Source organism: Entelurus aequoreus, linkage group LG04 (assembly GCF_033978785.1).
Source record: "Entelurus aequoreus isolate RoL-2023_Sb linkage group LG04, RoL_Eaeq_v1.1, whole genome shotgun sequence".
NCBI lineage: Eukaryota > Metazoa > Chordata > Actinopteri > Syngnathiformes > Syngnathidae > Entelurus > Entelurus aequoreus.
The window spans coordinates 671,325-692,874 of record NC_084734.1 but is presented as its reverse complement, the minus strand read 5'-3'; the positions used below and the strand labels follow the sequence as shown (position 1 = coordinate 692,874).

The window sequence follows — 21,550 nt, the reverse complement described above, 5'->3', positions numbered from 1 at the left end:
CCTAAACATATCCACATATATACGGTGTATCGTGACATGGCCTAAACATATCCACATATATATGGTGTATCGTGACATGGACTAAACATATCCACATATATATGGTGTATCGTGACATGGCCTAAACATATCCACATATATATGGTGTATCGTGACATGGACTAAACATATCCACATATATATGGTGTATCGTGACATGGACTAAACATATCCACATATATATGGTGTATCGTGACATGGACTAAACATATCCACATATATATGGTGTATCGTGACATGGCCTAAACATATCCACATATATACGGTGTATCGTGACATGGCCTAAACATATCCACATATATATGGTGTATCGTGACATGGACTAAACATATCCACATATATATGGTGTATCGTGACATGGCCTAAACATATACACATATATATGGTGTATCGTGACATGGCCTAAACATATACACATATATATGGTGTATCGTGACATGGACTAAACATATCCACATATATATGGTGTATCGTGACATGGACTAAACATATCCACATATATATGGTGTATCGTGACATGGACTAAACATATCCACATATATACGGTGTATCGTGACATGGCCTAAACATATCCACATATATATGGTGTATCGTGACATGGCCTAAACATATCCACATATATATGGTGTATCGTGACATGGACTAAACATATCCACATATATATGGTGTATCGTGACATGGACTAAACATATCCACATATATATGGTGTATCGTGACATGGACTAAACATATCCACATATATATGGTGTATCGTGACATGGACTAAACATATCCACATATATATGGTGTATCGTGACATGGCCTAAACATATCCACATATATACGGTGTATCGTGACATGGCCTAAACATATCCACATATATATGGTGTATCGTGACATGGACTAAACATATCCACATATATATGGTGTATCGTGACATGGCCTAAACATATACACATATATATGGTGTATCGTGACATGGACTAAACATATCCACATATATATGGTGTATCGTGACATGGACTAAACATATCCACATATATATGGTGTATCGTGACATGGACTAAACATATCCACATATATATGGTGTATCGTGACATGGCCTAAACATATCCACATATATATGGTGTATCGTGACATGGCCTAAACATATCCACATATATATGGTGTATCGTGACATGGCCTAAACATATCCACATATATATGGTGTATCGTGACATGGACTAAACATATCCACATATATACGGTGTATCGTGACATGGCCTAAACATATCCACATATATATGGTGTATCGTGACATGGACTAAACATATCCACATATATATGGTGTATCGTGACATGGACTAAACATATCCACATATATACGGTGTATCGTGACATGGACTAAACATATCCACCTATATACGGTGTATCGTGACATGGACTAAACATATCCACATATATATGGTGTATCGTGACGTGGACTAAACATATCCACATATATACGGTGTATCGTGACATGGACTAAACATATCCACATATATATGGTGTATCGTGACGTGGACTAAACATATCCACATATATATGGTGTATCGTGACATGGACTAAACATATCCACATATATACGGTGTATCGTGACATGGACTAAACATATCCACATATATATGGTGTATCGTGACATGGATGAAACATATCCACATATATATGGTGTATCGTGACATGGACTAAACATATCCACATATATACGGTGTATCGTGACATGGCCTAAACATATCCACATATATATGGTGTATCGTGACATGGACTAAACATATCCACATATATATGGTGTATCGTGACATGGCCTAAACATATCCACATATATACGGTGTATCGTGACATGGCCTAAACATATCCACATATATATGGTGTATCGTGACATGGACTAAACATATCCACATATATATGGTGTATCGTGACATGGCCTAAACATATACACATATATATGGTGTATCGTGACATGGACTAAACATATCCACATATATATGGTGTATCGTGACATGGACTAAACATATCCACATATATATGGTGTATCGTGACATGGACTAAACATATCCACATATATATGGTGTATCGTGACATGGCCTAAACATATCCACATATATATGGTGTATCGTGACATGGCCTAAACATATCCACATATATATGGTGTATCGTGACATGGCCTAAACATATCCACATATATATGGTGTATCGTGACATGGACTAAACATATCCACATATATACGGTGTATCGTGACATGGCCTAAACATATCCACATATATATGGTGTATCGTGACATGGACTAAACATATCCACATATATATGGTGTATCGTGACATGGACTAAACATATCCACATATATACGGTGTATCGTGACATGGACTAAACATATCCACATATATATGGTGTATCGTGACGTGGACTAAACATATCCACATATATACGGTGTATCGTGACATGGACTAAACATATCCACATATATATGGTGTATCGTGACGTGGACTAAACATATCCACATATATATGGTGTATCGTGACATGGACTAAACATATCCACATATATACGGTGTATCGTGACATGGACTAAACATATCCACATATATATGGTGTATCGTGACATGGATGAAACATATCCACATATATATGGTGTATCGTGACATGGACTAAACATATCCACATATATATGGTGTATCGTGACATGGCCTAAACATATCCACATATATACGGTGTATCGTGACATGGCCTAAACATATCCACATATATATGGTGTATCGTGACATGGACTAAACATATCCACATATATATGGTGTATCGTGACATGGACTAAACATATCCACATATATATGGTGTATCGTGACATGGCCTAAACATATCCACATATATATGGTGTATCGTGACATGGCCTAAACATATCCACATATATATGGTGTATCGTGACATGGCCTAAACATATCCACATATATATGGTGTATCGTGACATGGACTAAACATATCCACATATATATGGTGTATCGTGACATGGCCTAAACATATACACATATATATGGTGTATCGTGACATGGCCTAAACATATACACATATATATGGTGTATCGTGACATGGACTAAACATATCCACATATATATGGTGTATCGTGACATGGACTAAACATATCCACATATATATGGTGTATCGTGACATGGACTAAACATATCCACATATATACGGTGTATCGTGACATGGCCTAAACATATCCACATATATATGGTGTATCGTGACATGGCCTAAACATATCCACATATATATGGTGTATCGTGACATGGACTAAACATATCCACATATATATGGTGTATCGTGACATGGACTAAACATATCCACATATATATGGTGTATCGTGACATGGACTAAACATATCCACATATATATGGTGTATCGTGACATGGCCTAAACATATCCACATATATACGGTGTATCGTGACATGGCCTAAACATATCCACATATATATGGTGTATCGTGACATGGACTAAACATATCCACATATATATGGTGTATCGTGACATGGCCTAAACATATCCACATATATACGGTGTATCGTGACATGGCCTAAACATATCCACATATATATGGTGTATCGTGACATGGACTAAACATATCCACATATATATGGTGTATCGTGACATGGACTAAACATATCCACATATATATGGTGTATCGTGACATGGACTAAACATATCCACATATATATGGTGTATCGTGACATGGACTAAACATATCCACATATATATGGTGTATCGTGACATGGCCTAAACATATCCACATATATACGGTGTATCGTGACATGGCCTAAACATATCCACATATATATGGTGTATCGTGACATGGCCTAAACATATCCACATATATATGGTGTATCGTGACATGGACTAAACATATCCACATATATATGGTGTATCGTGACATGGACTAAACATATCCACATATATATGGTGTATCGTGACATGGACTAAACATATCCACATATATATGGTGTATCGTGACATGGCCTAAACATATCCACATATATATGGTGTATCGTGACATGGACTAAACATATCCACATATATATGGTGTATGGTGACATGGACTAAACATATCCACATATATACGGTGTATCGTGACATGGACTAAACATATCCACCTATATACGGTGTATCGTGACATGGACTAAACATATCCACATATATATGGTGTATCGTGACGTGGACTAAACATATCCACATATATACGGTGTATCGTGACATGGACTAAACATATCCACATATATATGGTGTATCGTGACGTGGACTAAACATATCCACATATATATGGTGTATCGTGACATGGACTAAACATATCCACATATATACGGTGTATCGTGACATGGACTAAACATATCCACATATATATGGTGTATCGTGACATGGATGAAACATATCCACATATATATGGTGTATCGTGACATGGACTAAACATATCCACATATATACGGTGTATCGTGACATGGCCTAAACATATACACATATATATGGTGTATCGTGACATGGATGAAACATATCCACATATATATGGTGTATCGTGACATGGCCTAAACATATCCACATATATATGGTGTATCGTGACATGGCCTAAACATATCCACATATATATGGTGTATCGTGACATGGACTAAACATATACACATATATATGGTGTATCGTGACATGGACTAAACATATCCACATATATATGGTGTATCGTGACATGGCCTAAACATATCCACATATATATGGTGTATCGTGACATGGACTAAACATATCCACATATATACGGTGTATCGTGACATGGCCTAAACATATCCACATATATATGGTGTATCGTGACATGGACTAAACATATCCACATATATATGGTGTATCGTGACATGGACTAAACATATCCACATATATACGGTGTATCGTGACATGGACTAAACATATCCACCTATATACGGTGTATCGTGACATGGACTAAACATATCCACATATATATGGTGTATCGTGACGTGGACTAAACATATCCACATATATACGGTGTATCGTGACATGGACTAAACATATCCACATATATATGGTGTATCGTGACGTGGACTAAACATATCCACATATATATGGTGTATCGTGACATGGACTAAACATATCCACATATATATGGTGTATCGTGACATGGCCTAAACATATCCACATATATATGGTGTATCGTGACATGGACTAAACATATCCACATATATACGGTGTATCGTGACATGGCCTAAACATATCCACATATATATGGTGTATCGTGACATGGACTAAACATATCCACATATATATGGTGTATCGTGACATGGACTAAACATATCCACATATATACGGTGTATCGTGACATGGACTAAACATATCCACCTATATACGGTGTATCGTGACATGGACTAAACATATCCACATATATATGGTGTATCGTGACGTGGACTAAACATATCCACATATATACGGTGTATCGTGACATGGACTAAACATATCCACATATATATGGTGTATCGTGACGTGGACTAAACATATCCACATATATATGGTGTATCGTGACATGGACTAAACATATCCACATATATACGGTGTATCGTGACATGGACTAAACATATCCACATATATATGGTGTATCGTGACATGGATGAAACATATCCACATATATATGGTGTATCGTGACATGGACTAAACATATCCACATATATACGGTGTATCGTGACATGGCCTAAACATATCCCGATATTAAAAAATGGCCATATCGCCCAGCCCTACTATCAACATTAATAAAGATTTAAATGTTTTCATTTTACAGCGCATGCAGAGATAAAGTTGCTGGTTTCTGACCATCTTGTGGAGTTACTATGCGTCAGGAAGTTGCCTACAGCCACAACTAACACTTTTAAAATTGTAATGCTTCCGTGGTACAAAAAAGAATACGCATTTGTTTATTTCAATTGTGTTCCCTAAAGGACGCATTGAAGCTATAAAGTGTGTTTTATTCGATGACTGGATGAATGGAACAAATGAATGGACAGAGCTATTAGACTATTAGAGTACATGATCATATTTACAAATACAACCAAAAACTACAGTCTTTGACATGCTGGCATTGTTATAGGCACTAACTATTCTTCATTTATGTGTCAAACAGCGTCCTCTCCATGACGGACAGGATGGGAAACAACATGGATTTCCCAGGAGAGTCACTGAGTTTGACCGCTCCTTCATTGGCTCTGTCCATGATCGACGTGCACCCCCACGGGTTTGGCGGCTTAACATTCGGCGCGTCCTCCACTACATCACTGCAGGAACCAAATGTAACTCAGTCGTCTTCTAATCCTTCTAATACGCAACAAGCAGACAAACCATTGTTGCCCTTATTTAGGTGTTTGTCAACCGCAGTTTTGAGGGTAAACCAATCTCAGGTGCAAACGTGACCATCTCTCTGCCCTCTGCTCTTCACAACTTCCTTCCACCTGGAGCCAGAAATGCAACTCGGGTCCAGTTCCAGTTCTACGGAACGCAAGACCTCTTCCAGGTATGCAAATGAGAACAGGGTTGTAAATACAAGTAGAGGATATTTTACTACACTGCAAAAAGTCAGTGTTCAAAAACAAGGGAAAAAAATACAAAAATGAGGGGTATTTTATTTGAACTAAGCAAAATTATCTGCCAATAGAACAAGAACATTTGGCTTGTCAAGACTTTCCAAAACAAGTAAAGTTAGCTAACCTCAATGGACCCTAAAATCATACTTGCCAACCTTGAGACCTCCGATATCGGGAGCTGGGGGGGGCGTGGTCAAGGGTGGCGGTGGTTGGGGCGGGGGGCGTGGTTGGGGGCGTGGTTAAGGGCGTGGTTAAGAGAGTATATTTACAGCTAGAATTCACCAACTCAAGTATTTCATATATATATATATATATATATATATATATATATATATATATATATATATATATATATATATATATATATATATATAACACTGAAATTCAAGTATTTATTTTATTTATATGTATAATAAAATAAATATATATATATATATATAGCATTCACTGAAAGTCAAGTATTTCATATATATATATATATATATATATATATATATATATATATATATATATATATATATATATATATATATATATATATATATATATATATATATATATATATATATATATATATATATATATATGAAATATTTGACTTTCAGTGAATGCTATATATATATATATTTATTTTATTATACATATAAATAAAATAAATACTTGAATTTCAGTGTTATATATATATATATATATATATATATATATATATATATATATATATATATATATATATATATATATATATATATATATATATATATATATATATATATATCTATATATATATATATATATATATATATATATATATATGAAATACTTGACTTTCAGTGAATGCTATATATATATATATATTTATTTTATTATACATATAAATAAAATAAATACTTGAATTTCAGTGTTCCGGAGGCTATCCAGTAGATGACAGCATTGTCCTGTTTAACTTCTCCGTTCATGAATGAGTCTATCATTTCGGCCACCGTGTTCAATGGAGAAGTCTGTTCTACAAAATGTACAGGCAACATAATTACATACACCTTCCCCTTCGAACTGTCCCGGATGAACTGAAATTCTTGTTTCCATTCATTTTGGAACTCGCAAGCGTATTTCTTCATCTTGCTCGTCGACGGCGTCGCCATGTCTGTAACTTCCTCGTTCTTCCGCTTGGTCTCCTTGTTGTGTGCGCAGTTGTGCACTCTACTCTCTAAAAGCCGTAGATGTTATGACGTCATTGGGCAGGCAAGCTGTTTATAGTGTGGGAAAACGGACGTGAGAACAGGCTGTCCCCACTCAGGTCCGCATTGAGCTGGAGGGGGCGTGGCCTCCAGCTCCGGCTGAATACCGGGAGTTTGTCGGGAGAAAATTTCTGCCGGGAGGTTATCGGGAGAGGCGCTGAATACCGGGATTCTCCCGCTAAAAACGGGAGGGTTGGCAAGTATGCCTAAAATACCTTCAAATAAGTATATTCTCACTAATAACAATTGCACTTTTCTTGGTAGAAAATTTTTGTTTCAGACCTTTTTGCTCAATATGTTGAAGAATATTCTTAAATGAAGTAAATACTAGTGCCATTATCTTGACATCATGATATGCGCTCAGCATCATGATTTTTTTTTTCATGCTTGAAGTAAGAAATGATGACTTTAACAAAGTCGTTTTCTACTTGTGAGTGTTGATGACACAACAGTTGATATTCTAGTTTCAAGCATGTTTTACTCAATATAGCTCATCAAATCTCAGCAACAAGCTGTAATATCTTACTGACATCATTTAGGACCAAAACACTTCAAACAAGTAAAACACTCTAACATAAAATCTGCTTAGTGAGAAGAATGATCTTATCAGACAGAAAATAAGCAAATATCACCTTTATTTGACATATTTCATCTTACTTAGATTTCACTTTTTGCAGTGCACACACCCCGTTTCCATATGAGTTGGGAAATTGTGTTAGATGTAAATATAAACGGAATACAATGATTTGCAAATCATTTTCAACCCATATTCAGTTGAATATGCTACAAAGACAACATATTTGATGTTCAAACCGATAAACTTTTTTTTTGTGTGCAAATAATCATTACCTTTAGAATTTGATGCCAGCGACACTGTCACGAACGGGGGGTCGCAGCTTGCTGCGCGGTTGTTCTCCCAATGCAAAGGAACGGCTCCGGACGAAGGCGTAAGGTAGGAAGTGATTTATTATCATAAATCATCCAATAAACAAAAACAACAGGGATGCGTGCAGAGCGCACGGGAAGTTAAGGAACTATTACTTAGCATAGGCAAAAGACAAGGAACACTAGAACTCAAAAACTCACGTGACAAGTGCATGGAGCAAACACAATGAGAGCAGGACGAGTGACTGGCAAAGGCAACTTAAATAATGCCTCTGATTAGCGCTCGGGAAGCAGGTGAGCGGGCGAGCACTAATCAGAGACAGGTGCACACAAAGAGTGACCATGACAACCAAAACAAACTCACAGGAGCACAACAAATAACAAAAGGAGTCCAAAATTAACAGAAAACACAAAAACATGATCCGGACCATGGATCATGACAGTACCCCCTCCTCAAGGACAGATACAAGATGTCCATATGAAAACAAAAACAAAAAACAAGCAGGGTCAAAAGTCACGGGCGGGCGGAGGGAGGACTTGGAGGTGGGTCGCCAGGCCAAGTGTCCCCGAATCCACCGAGGCAAAGTCAAGTGGCGGCGGCGAGTGGAACGCCGCTGCAGCAAGCGAGGCGGGCGACCAGGGAATGGCCACATTCGTGGCCGACGGGGAGGTGGGCGCACTTGGCGAGGCGGACGACCAGGGAGCGGCCACATCCGTGGTCGACGAGGAGGTGGGCGTGTCGGCGCCGTCATGGCAGGCGTGGCAGCAGGCACCGGCGGCGAGTCTGGCGTAACAGCAGGTACCACCGGCGAGTCTGGCGTGGTTGCAGGTACCACTGGCGAGTCTGGTGTGGTTGCAGGTACCACCGGCGAGTTTGGCGTGATTGCAGGTACCACCGGTGAGTCTGGCGTGCTTGCAGGTACCACCGGCGTCTGGCGTGGTGCAGGTACCACCGGCGTCTGGCGTGGTACAAGTACCACCGGCGTCTGGCGGGGTGCAGGTGCAGGCGTCTGGCGAGGAGCAGGTGCAGGCGTCTGCCGAGGAGCAGGTGCAGGCGTCCGCCGAGGAGCAGGTGCAGGCGTCCGCCGAGGAGCAGGCGCAGGCGTCTGGCGAGGAGCAGGCGCAGGCGTCTGGCGAGGAGCAGGTGCAGGCGTCTGGCGAGGAGCAGGTGCAGGCGTCAGCCGAGGAGGAGGTGCAGGCGTCTGCCGAGGAGCAGGTGCAGGCGTCTGCCGAGGAGCAGGTGCAGGCGTCTGCCGAGGAGCAGGTGCAGGCGTCTGCCGAGGAGCAGGTGCAGGCGTCTGCCGAGGAGCAGGTGCAGGCGTCTGGCGAGGAGCAGGTGCTGGTGTGGGAACCAGCCGAGGTGCGGCCCGCCGGGCATGAGGATGTCGGTACGTCGTCGGCGAAGCAGGCGTGGAAGCTGTGGGAGGCGTCGTCGCCGTGGAAGCCGGAGGCGTCGCCGTGGGAGCAGGAGGCGTCGACGTCGCAGTGGAAGCAGGAGTCGACGTCGCTGTCGTCGCTGTCGCTGTCGCTGTCGTTGCAGCTTGAGTCGCTGTGGTTACAGCAGGAGTCGCTGTCGCTGTCGTTGCAGCAGGAGTCGCTGTCGATGCATCAGGAGTCGCTGTCGTTGTAGCAGGAGTCGCTGTCGTTGCAGCAGGTGCTGGTGCGTGAACCAGACTTGGAGCAGGTGCTGGTGTGGAAACCAGACTTGGAGGTACTGGTGTGGAAACCAGACTTGGAGGTACTGGTGTGGAAACCAGACTTGGAGGTACTGGTGTGGAAACCAGACTTGGAGGTGTTGGTCGTGACTTTGGCGGAGGTGGCCTGGCAGGAGGTTGCGGCTTGGCATGCCGACGGACTGGTGGTGGAGGACGGGCTGGAGGTTGCGGCTTGGCAGGCCGAAGGACAGGTGGCGGCGGCCGGGATGGAGGTTGCTGCCTGGCTGGGCGCAGCCGAGCAGCCCCACCAGCACAGCTCCCGGCCCCAGCCCCCCCCTCAAGGGGCGGATACCAGACGCGCTGCTTGCGGTCTGGAACAGTCTTTACGGGTGGGTGGCGGGAAGTCAGGAGGGGGGCAAAATCCTCCCCTCTAAATTGTCCAAAATGTCTTTTCCCACCCCCCACCTGAGGTCTTTTGGGAGGATGAGAGGAAAAAGTCACTGACGTGGGCGGGGCTAGAATCCTAGGGGGCGGAGCTTGGCACTCAGAAGGAGACTGTGGCTGACATCTAAATTTCAAAAGAATGTCCTGACAAGGTATAATTTTAGAATTAAAGTCTTTAGGAGGTTGTTGACGCAAGGAGACAGAATTCAGAAAAAAAAAATTCTGGGCCATGACGTCATCAGCCGTGGACGGAGTGACGTCATCGGGGGAAGGATACTGGGCTGCCTGCAACTTGCTTCGGTCCGGGGGAGGAGCTTGCGGGAGTGACGCGTTCTGACGGCGAGGCGAAGCCCTTCTGGACGGCTTCCGCCTTTGCCTGCGCGTCCGGTACTGCTGTGTAGCGGCGATGTCTTCGGACCAGAGGGAGTCGATGGGGATAAGGGAGCCTCCAGGTCCCCACATAAGGTTCGACCTCTCCTCCGTCGAATAGCGAAGCGTCTCCACTTCCATCGCTCGCAACACCATGCGCGTACCTTCATCCATCTCCCCCTGGTCCGTTTGCGGGAGAACGGACGCTGCTCTCATTCTGTCACGATCGAGGGGTCGCAGCTTGCTGCGCGGTTGTTCTCCCAATGCAAAGGAACGGCTCCGGACGAAGGCGTAAGGTAGGAAGTGATTTATTATCATAAATCATCCAATAAACAAAAACAACAGGGATGCGTGCAGAGCGCACGGGAAGTTAAGGAACTATTACTTAGCATAGGCAAAAGACAAGGAACACTAGAACTCAAAAACTCACGTGACAAGTGCATGGAGCAAACACAATGAGAGCAGGACGAGTGACTGGCAAAGGCAACTTAAATAATGCCTCTGATTAGCGCTCGGGAAGCAGGTGAGCGGGCGAGCACTAATCAGAGACAGGTGCACACAAAGAGTGACCATGACAACCAAAACAAACTCACAGGAGCACAACAAATAACAAAAGGAGTCCAAAATTAACAGAAAACACAAAAACATGATCCGGACCATGGATCATGACAGACACGTGACAAAGAAGTTGGGAAAGGTGGCAATAAATACTGATAAAGTTGAGGAATGCTCATCAAACACTTATTTGGAACATCCCACAGGTGAGCAGGCTAATTGGGAACAGGTGGGTGCCATGATTGGGTATAAAAGTAGATTCCATGAAATGCTCAGTCATTCACAAACAAGGATGGGGCGAGGGTCACCACTTTGTCAACAAATGCCTGAGCAAATTGTTGAACAGTTTAAGAACAACCTTTCTCAAGCAGCTATTGCAAGGAATTTAGGGATTTCACCATCTACGCTCCGTAATATCATCAAAGGGTTGAGAGAATCTGGAGAAATCACTGCACGTAAGCAGCTAAGCCCGTGACCTTCCATCCCTCAGGCTGTACTGCATCAACAAGCCACATCAGTGTGTAAAGGATATCACCACATGGGCTCAGGAACACTTCAGAAACCCACTGTCAGTAACTACAGTTGGTCGCTACATCTGTAAGTGCAAGTTAAAACTCTCGTATGCAAGGCAAAAACCGTTTATCAACAACACCCAGAAACGCTGTCGGCTTCGCTGGGCCTGAGCTCATCTAAGATGGACTAAAACAAAGTGGAAAAGTGTTCTGTGGTCTGACGAGTCCACATTTCAAATTGTTTTTGGAAACTGTGGACGTCGTGGAAAAGAACCATCCGGATTGTTATAGGCGCAAAGTGTATAAGGCAGCATGTGTGATGGTATGGGGGTGTATTAGTGGCCAAGACATGGGTAACTTACACATCTGTGAAGGCACCATTAATGCTGAAAGGTACATACAGCTTTTGGAGCAACATATGTTGCCATCCAAGCAACGTTACCATGTACGCCCCTGCTTATTTCAGCAAGACAATGCCAAGCCACGTGTTACATCAACGTGGCTTCATAGTAAAAGAGTGCGGGTACTAGACTGGCCTGCCTGTAGTCCAGACATTGAAAATGTGTGAAGTCTAAAATAGCACAAGGGAGACCCCCGGACTGTTGAACAACTTAAGCTGTACATCAAGCAAGAATGGGAAAGAATTCCACTTCCAAAATGTGTCTCCTCAGTTCCCAAACCTTTACTGAGTGTTGTTAAAAGGAAAGGCCATGTAACACAGTGGTGAACATGCCCTTTCCCAACTACTTTGGCACGTGTTGCAGCCATGAAATTCTAAGTTAATGATTATTTGCAAAAAAAAATAAAGTTTATGAGTTTGAACATCAAATATGTTGTCTTTGTAGCATATTTGTCATGTCCGTGTGATCATGTTTGGTTTTAGTTATGTTCGGTTTTGTTTTTGGACTCTTTGTGCACTGTTGTTTGTTTTGTCGCCATAGCAACCCATTAGTTTTCACCTGTCATGTCACGCACCTGTCTCAGGCTTTGCACTCGCACACCTGTCACTGATCATGTCACTGCTATTTAAGCCTGTCTGTTTCAGCTGATGGTCCTGGTGACATTATCCTATCATACCAAGCTACTTCTGATATCCTTTCTACCTTTGCTACCTTTCATTCGAAGCCATAGTTCCATGCCATAGTTTTCATGCTGTTCCATGCCAAGTAAGTTTTTGTTTATAGTTCATAGTTTCGGCCTTTGTGCAAGTTTTGCTTCATTAGTCAAGTTTTTTCTCCGCCGTTGTGCGCACCTTCTGTTTGCTTCCTTTTTTGTAGTCTGTTAGTGTTTAAAATAAAATATGTATTTACCCTCACGCCATGTCCGGTCCAGCTTTTCTTGCATCCCGGGAAAACAAACAACCCATAGTCCACGAATTGACAATATTCAACTGAATATGGGTTGAAAATGATTTGCAAATCATTGTATTCCGTTTATATTTACATCTAACACAATTTCCCAACTCATATGGAAACGGGGTTTGGTGTAGTAGTCACTATTCAACGGACTAACACCATCCTGGCCCCCGAGTTTAGGTCAAAACTTGGTCGACAAACATTTTTGCAGCACGTTTCTACAACGCTAGTGTGCTCTTTTTCATTTTTTTATTTATTTTTAATGAATCAGTCCAACAAAAAAATACACAATAATAATACTGTTACTCCCTCTGAGGTCTTAATCAAGGCTCAAGTTGCTCGTTTTTCTCACACAGACATTTCTTCTCGTTAACAACGATGCCAAAACAATGCCAAAATAATGCCGTCCGAACTAATAAATAAGAAAAACAGAACTTACAATTAGTCTGACATCAAATAAAAGAAAACACATTGATGTCACGTACATTGTCAGAAAGATTCACACCTCATTGGCCTCACAAACTCCGAGGGAATAAAGAAATAACCTCTTCCATCGAATGCTTGCTGTGTCATACTGCTTCCTTTATTCCGTCACATAGTAATTGTCCCCCCAACAATGTGACCAAACCGGAACAAAAAATATGTTGCCCTCCAATTGACATGAGTTTTGTAGCAAAAATAAAGTTAACACATACTTGCATGACTAAAAACCAAAGGAAATACATTTTTAATCACATTATATGTAAATATGAACTTATATATATTTATTTCTTCTAACCAACTATGAAATGATATCACGTATACACAACGTGCTTCTGTCAGCAGCAACAAATACGATTCCAAAAGCAAAGCGGCCCAGCAACATTCAGGACGGCAATCAACAGAGCAATTGAGAGGACACACAAACATGACACAAAACAATCCAAAAGTAGTCAAACAACAATGAATAATATCAACAACAGTATCAATATTACCAGCATAGCAGTGATTAGAAATCCCTCATTTACATGATCATCACAGCCATTTCTAAGAAATCAAATAAAAACATTTGAAAAAGGAAGAATATTGTCACGTCCTGTTAATTGGAGGAAGTAGGAGCGCTATGAACACAGTGGAAGATCTTTGGATGAATATTTGAGCCTCTCTAGCAAACATAGAAACACTGGGGTCCAAACTTGTAAAATACATAACTGAGGTGTTCCTCAAAGCTCCCTTTCAGGTCCTCTTTATTTTTGCATTTTCCGTAATGTGACTTATGTAACTAAGGTGCTGCTGTCAATTGTTTAGTAGTCATTCTTGAGGAGTTAGAACACTTTACAACACTAGTGTCTATTGTAGCAACTTAGTATGGCTGTTGAGGAATGCACAGTGCAGGGTTAAATTTCTACTGAATTTGTATTAAATCAGGTTGTTTTAGCTAATAATCACGCTGCAAGATCTAGCATGTTGCATTCAATGTTTATTCCCATTAATTTCCCGTCAATCCCCATTTATTCCGGTTAATTCCCATGGAAAGTTTCCAACTTTGAATATTCCCAGAATTTTGCAACCCTAGTCAAGACTCAAACGTCTTTTTATATTTAGCGTCTACAACACTAAATATATCCTGTGGTGTACCTCAGGGATCAATACTAGGACCAAAATTATTCAATCTCTATATAAATGACATTTGTAAAGTTACAAAAGATTTAAAGTGAGTATTATTTGCGGATGATACAACAGCGTTTTGTTCAGGAGAGAACACACAGGAGATGATACAAATAATAACAGAAGAAATTAACAAATTAAAAAGATGGTTTGACAAAAACAGACTATCGTTAAATCTCAGTAAAACTAAAATAATGCTATTTGGTAACAGTAGAAGAGAAAGTCAAACACAAATACAAATAGACAGAATAGAAATTGAAAGAGTAAATGAAACCAAATTTCTAGGTATAATGATTGATGATAAATTGAACTGGAAATCTCACGTAAAAAATATACAACATAAAGTAGCAAGAAACACGTCAATAATGAATAAAGCAAAACATGTTCTAGACCAGGGGTCGGCAACCCAAAATGTTGAAAGAGCCATATTGGACCAAAATACAAAAACAAATCTGTCTGGAGCCGCAACAAATTAGAAACCATATTACATACAGATAGTGTACGTGTCATGAGATATACATTGAATTGAGATGACTTAAAGGAAACTAAATGAGCTCAAATATAGCTACAAATGAGGCATAATGATGCAATATGTATATATAGCTAGCCTAAATAGCATGTTAGCATCGATTAGCTTGCAGTCATGCAGTGACCAAATATGTTTGATTAGCACTCCACACAAGTCAATAACATCAACAAAACTCACCTTTGTGTATTCATGCACAACGTTAAAAGTGTGGTGGACAAAATGAGACAGAAAAAGAAGTGGCATAAAACACGTCCTAGAAAGTCGGAGAAAGTTATAAATGGAAACAAACTAAGGTGAGTTCAAGGACCGCCAAAATTAGTAGGACAAAACGGCGCTCGCCAAATACTCGAATCAGTGAAGCATGTTTAATACAAACAGTGTGCTTTATAACAATTAGGGAGGTTTGTGTCACGTTTGTCCTCCTACAGAAACCATATTAATACAAAAATTTATTTTTTTTCCCCCTCATCTTTTTCTATTTTTCATACATTTTTGAAAAAGCTTCAGAGAGCCACTAGGGCGGCGCTAAAGATCTAGAGCCGCGGGTTGCCGACCCCTGTTCTAGACCAAAAATGACTTCATATTCTCTACTGCTCACTAGTGTTACATATCTGAGTTACTGTGTAGAAATATGGGGAAATAATTACAAAAGTACACTTCATTCATTAACGGTGTTACAAAAAAAGATCAGTTAGAATAATACATCATGTTGGATATAGACAACATACAAACCCTTTATTTATTGAATCAAAAATACTGAAATTCCACGACATAGTGAATTTGCAAACAGCTAAAATTATGCACAAAGCAAACTATAACCTGCTACCCAAGAATAGACAACAATTCTTCTCAAAAAAAGAGGAGACATATAATCTTACAGAGAAATGTAATTTAAAACATTTGTTTGCACGTACAACACTTAAGACCTTCAGTATATCAGTATGTGGAATTAAATGATGGAATGGATTAAGCAAAGCAATCAAACAATGTACTAATATGATACACTTCAAGAAACTCTTCACACTTAAAGTGTTTACAAAGTACAAAGAAGAAGAATGCTGAATTTATTTAATTCATCCATTCTTTCACTCTCAAAATAATCTTACTTATCTCATCATATGAAACGTAACTTACTTCACCAATTATTATTTATTTATTTTTTATTATTGTGATTACTTATGGAGTATATTGTGAATAAATTGAGAACAGGAAGTGAACAAAAGTTTTAGAAACTGTTGTGTAAAAGAAAAGGGGTAGGATTAAATAAGCTCTGCTTCTTCCTACTCCTTTTCGAACACGTTGAAAAGAGAAACTGGAAATTGTGATGTATCATGTTGTATGCTTGCATGTTCCAAATAAACTCAAACTCAAACTCAAAGGTTTAGGGGGAAACAGCTTTTGAATATCCGTCCACTGTAGAGACCACTCGGTATGAAAGGGTCAAGAATGTAAATGCGCTCCTGTCACACAAACAATCTTTGACCAAGGTTTTTGTACTCAGAAGTCCCCTGAACACACACTGAGATGCCCACCTACACAATAGATGATCAATAAAATATTTGTGTTATCAACAAAATACTCTGTGGAGCATTCCTTCCATTCTGTACAACGTTTGATGTCCCGATCTGTTCATCAACCAGCTTGTCCACATTCTCAACAGGACCCGCAAACCGCCAACACGTCGACACCCGGCGACTTGTCCTTGAACTCCTACGTCGTGTCCGCCAGCATCAACGGCAGCCACGTCAACAACCTGGACCACGGCGACAGGGTGGTGGTCACGCTGCGCCATCGACAGGACAAACGGGTAAAAACCTCCATGTTGGGTAACACGTGGCACACTGACAACGCTTAACCTATTGTTACTATAACAATCTACAAGGTTAATATAGGTGGCTTCTCTTCCTTCCCCTCCATTTTTCTGCTTTCTTTTGTATCTCTAGTTATCATGACGTATATGTATTGTTGCATTTGAACAACTGTATTGTTGATAATAGAGGTCAATTATTGGTATTGTTCATTATCAATAGGGATATTTCTATTGGTATCTGTATTGATCCATTTGTAGTGTAATAATGCTCATTGTCACTTCTGTATTATTATTTATTTCACTAACTGCTTCTTTGCTATCACTTTACTATCATATTTGTACATATCCTATTTTAACGCACATTTTTTTGTCATTTTGTCAGCCGGGCGACAGGGTGAAGTGTGTCTTTTGGGATTTCCAGGACAACGGTGAGCTTGTATCTCTGATGTTTGCTGTTGGATCGAAGGAAGACTTCAATAAAGGTGCAAGGATTGGTCGGCCTGCCGATAAGTCACCGTGTGTGTGCGGGTGTGTGTGTGTGTGTGTGTCAGGAGGCCAGGGTGGATGGAGCAGCGTGGGTTGTGAAACACGGAGTATTTCTCCTTCTCAGACCAGCTGTCTTTGTGAACACCTCACACACTTCGCTGTGCTCCTGGTGAGTCAAATGTCTACTTTTCGTTCAGAGAGAATCAACAACACCCCTGTGCAACACAAACACAACATCAGGCGCACCTGGAGGGTCTAATACTTACACAACTACACAACACGGAGGTGCTAATGCATGCTTTTATTTCCTGTCCTTTAGACCAGTGGTCCCCAAACCCGGAACCGGTCCGCGGACCGATTGGTACCGAGCCGCACAAGAAATTTAAAAAAAAAAAAATTTTTTTTTTTTTATTTATTTTTTTTAAATTTTTTTTAATGAAGTCAACATAAAAAGACAATATATACATTATATATCAATATAGATCAATACAGTCTGCAGGGATACAGTCCGTAAGCACACATGATTGTATTTAAAAAAAAAAATAAAAATTTTTTTTTTTACGCTAACACTTAGCCCGGGGGTCGGCAACCCGCGGCTCTAGAGCCGCATGCGGCTCTTTAGCGCCCCCCCTAGTGGCTCTCTGGAGATTTTTCAAAAATGTATGAAGAATGGAAAAAGATGAGGGGAAAAAAAAAATATTTTTTTGTTTTAATATGGTTTCTGTAGGAGGACAAACATGACACAAACCTCCCTAATTGTTATAAATCACAATGTTTATATTAAACATGCTTCACTGATTCGAGTATTTGGCGAGCGCCGTTTTGTCCTACTAATTTTGGTGGTCCTTGAACTCACCTTAGTTTGTTTACATGTATAACTTTCTCCGACTTTCTAGGACGTGTTTTATGCCACTTCTTTTTCTGTCTCATTTTGTCCACCACCCTTTTAACGTTGTGCATGAGTGCACAAAGGTGAGTTTTGTTGATGTTATTGACTTGTGTGGAGTGCTAATCAGACATATTTGGTCACTGCATGACTGCAAGCTAATCGATGCTAACATACTATTTAGGCTAGCGATATGTACATATTGCATCATTATGCCTCATTTGTAGCTATATTTGAGCTCATTTAGTTTCCTTTAAGTCCTCTTAATTAAATGTATATCTCATGACACATGTAATATGGCTTTTAATTTTTTGCGGCTCCAGACAGATTTGTTTTTGTATTTGTGGTCCAATATGGCTCTTTCAACATTTTGGGTTGCCGACCCCTGACTTAGACTGAACTGTGGACATAGAAAACAACTAACCAATCTATGGCATAGAACGAACAAGACTTACTGCGGCATGAATGAAGCAATGGCATGAAAGTAGCATGAAAGGAGCATGAAAGGAGCAATGTTGCCAGGCCGACTAACTGCCAAAGACAGGCTTAAATAATAGTCTCTTAATTAGAGCAAGTGCGTGTCCCGAACACATGAGGCAGGTGAAACTAATAAGTCGCCATGGTAACTAAACAAACAAGGGAGCGCAAACGGGAACTAAAAGAGTCCAAAACAAAGAGAAAATAACAAAAACATCATCCAGACCACAGATCATGACACAGTGTACAAAACGGGTTATTTTCTGGCACATTTAAAAATCGATAAACCCGCATCAGCAATTAAAACACATACCTTATCTGGTACTGTCAAAATCAAAATTGCAAAACACATATTAAACATGAAAAAATAAAGAAATAAAATATTTGAACTCACAATTTGTAGAAGCCATTGGCCGGCGTATAAGCTAGTGGTGCCGCTCGCGGTCACTTGATTGGTGGAAGTGGCGGCGAGCATTTCCCCATTTCATGGTCTCACAAGATGTGGTTTCTCTTGAAATACCCTTCTTGAAAATGGCCTTGCCAATATATATCTGACACCTCATCAGCGTCTTCTTCGCAACTTGTGATTGGATACTCACTTTGGAGTGACAAGTGAGTATCCAATCACAGTCTCGTTAACATCAGCCTACCTAGATAGGCTACTGTCAACTACTTGTGATCTGATTGGCTATCGCAACTGTCTATCAACTGTATGTGTTCTCAAATTCACCCGCTAACGGCCCCGGCGAGTATCCAATCACAGGAGGTGTAAATGTAACATTCAAGGTGAGGCCAGCTAGAAGGTCTTACTGACAACAACTGCTGATCTGATTGGCTATGGCAATGATCTATCAACTGTATGTGGCCGTTCACTTACATTGTTGATTCTGAAGGCAGATTTGGTACAGCATGGCAACATAAGCTAGCTGAACTCTGATTGGATACAAACTCTATAAGGTAAAAACAACAGCAGTGGAAGGAGCATAAGATGACATGAAGACATCATCAATACTTTGACATATTTAGGGAACGTCCATTAAAAATGACTTTTATCTTTAATTATGATGATGATTTCTGGTGAAGTTAGGCCAGCAGAGAAGGTCTGGCTGGCACACCACTGATAAATAGGTGTAATGTTGTTTTAAAGAAGGTCAAAGTCTTGGATGTGTTTTGATTTTTAGGACGTGTCCAGAGAAGCCATCAGTGAAGCCGACAACGACATTTTAACTGTCCTCTCCTACATGGGTTGTGGTGTATCCTCCATCTTTCTGGGCATCACACTCCTCACTTACCTCTCTTTTCAGTAAGTGGTTTATCCTCCATGGGGTGTATCCTCCATCTTTCTGGGCATCACACTCCTTATTTACCTCTCTTTTCAGTAAGTGACACATGTCTACTTCATGGCTGATTGTTGTTTAACATACTGACTATTCCCTGATTGTTGTCTAACATACTGACTATTCCCTGATTGTTGTCTAACATACTGACTATTCCCTGATCGTTGTCTAACATACTGACTATTCCCTGATTGTTGTCTAACATACTGACTATTCCCTGATTGTTGTCTATCATACTGACTATTCCCTGATTGTTGTCTAACATACTGACTATTCCCTGATTGTTGTCTAACATACTGACTACTCCCTGATTGTTGTCTAACATACTGACTATTCCCTGATTGTTGTCTAACATACTGACTATTCCCTGATTGTTGTCTAACATACTGACTATACCCTGATTGTGGTCTAACATACTGACTACTCCCTGATTGTTGTCTAACATACTGACTACTCCCTGATTGTTGTCTAAAATACTGACTATTCCCTGATTGTTGTCTAACATACTGACTATTCCCTGATTGTTGTCTAACATACTGACTATTCCCTGATTGTTGTCTAACATACTGACCATTCCCTGATTGTTGTCTAACATACTGACTACTCCCTGATTGTTGTCTAACATACTGACTATTCCCTGATTGTTGTCTAACATACTGACTATTCCCTGATTGTTGTCTAACATACTGACTATTCCCTGACTGACTATTCCCTGATTGTTGTC

At 40.3% G+C, this 21,550-nt stretch overlaps 1 protein-coding gene across 1 annotated transcript in view; it reads left to right on the top strand.

Annotated features, from left to right (window-relative positions):
* LOC133648079 (adhesion G-protein coupled receptor G2-like) overlaps positions 1 to 21,550 on the top strand; it is a 55,087-nt gene that overhangs the window by 18,309 nt on the left and 15,228 nt on the right. Inside the window, exons 10-15 of the mRNA XM_062043858.1 lie at positions 6,188 to 6,353; positions 6,422 to 6,574; positions 17,491 to 17,637; positions 18,023 to 18,068; positions 18,192 to 18,295; positions 20,671 to 20,792. Of these exons, the coding sequence (XP_061899842.1) occupies positions 6,188 to 6,353; positions 6,422 to 6,574; positions 17,491 to 17,637; positions 18,023 to 18,068; positions 18,192 to 18,295; positions 20,671 to 20,792 (738 nt within the window). The remainder of the gene's footprint in view (positions 1 to 6,187; positions 6,354 to 6,421; positions 6,575 to 17,490; positions 17,638 to 18,022; positions 18,069 to 18,191; positions 18,296 to 20,670; positions 20,793 to 21,550) is intronic.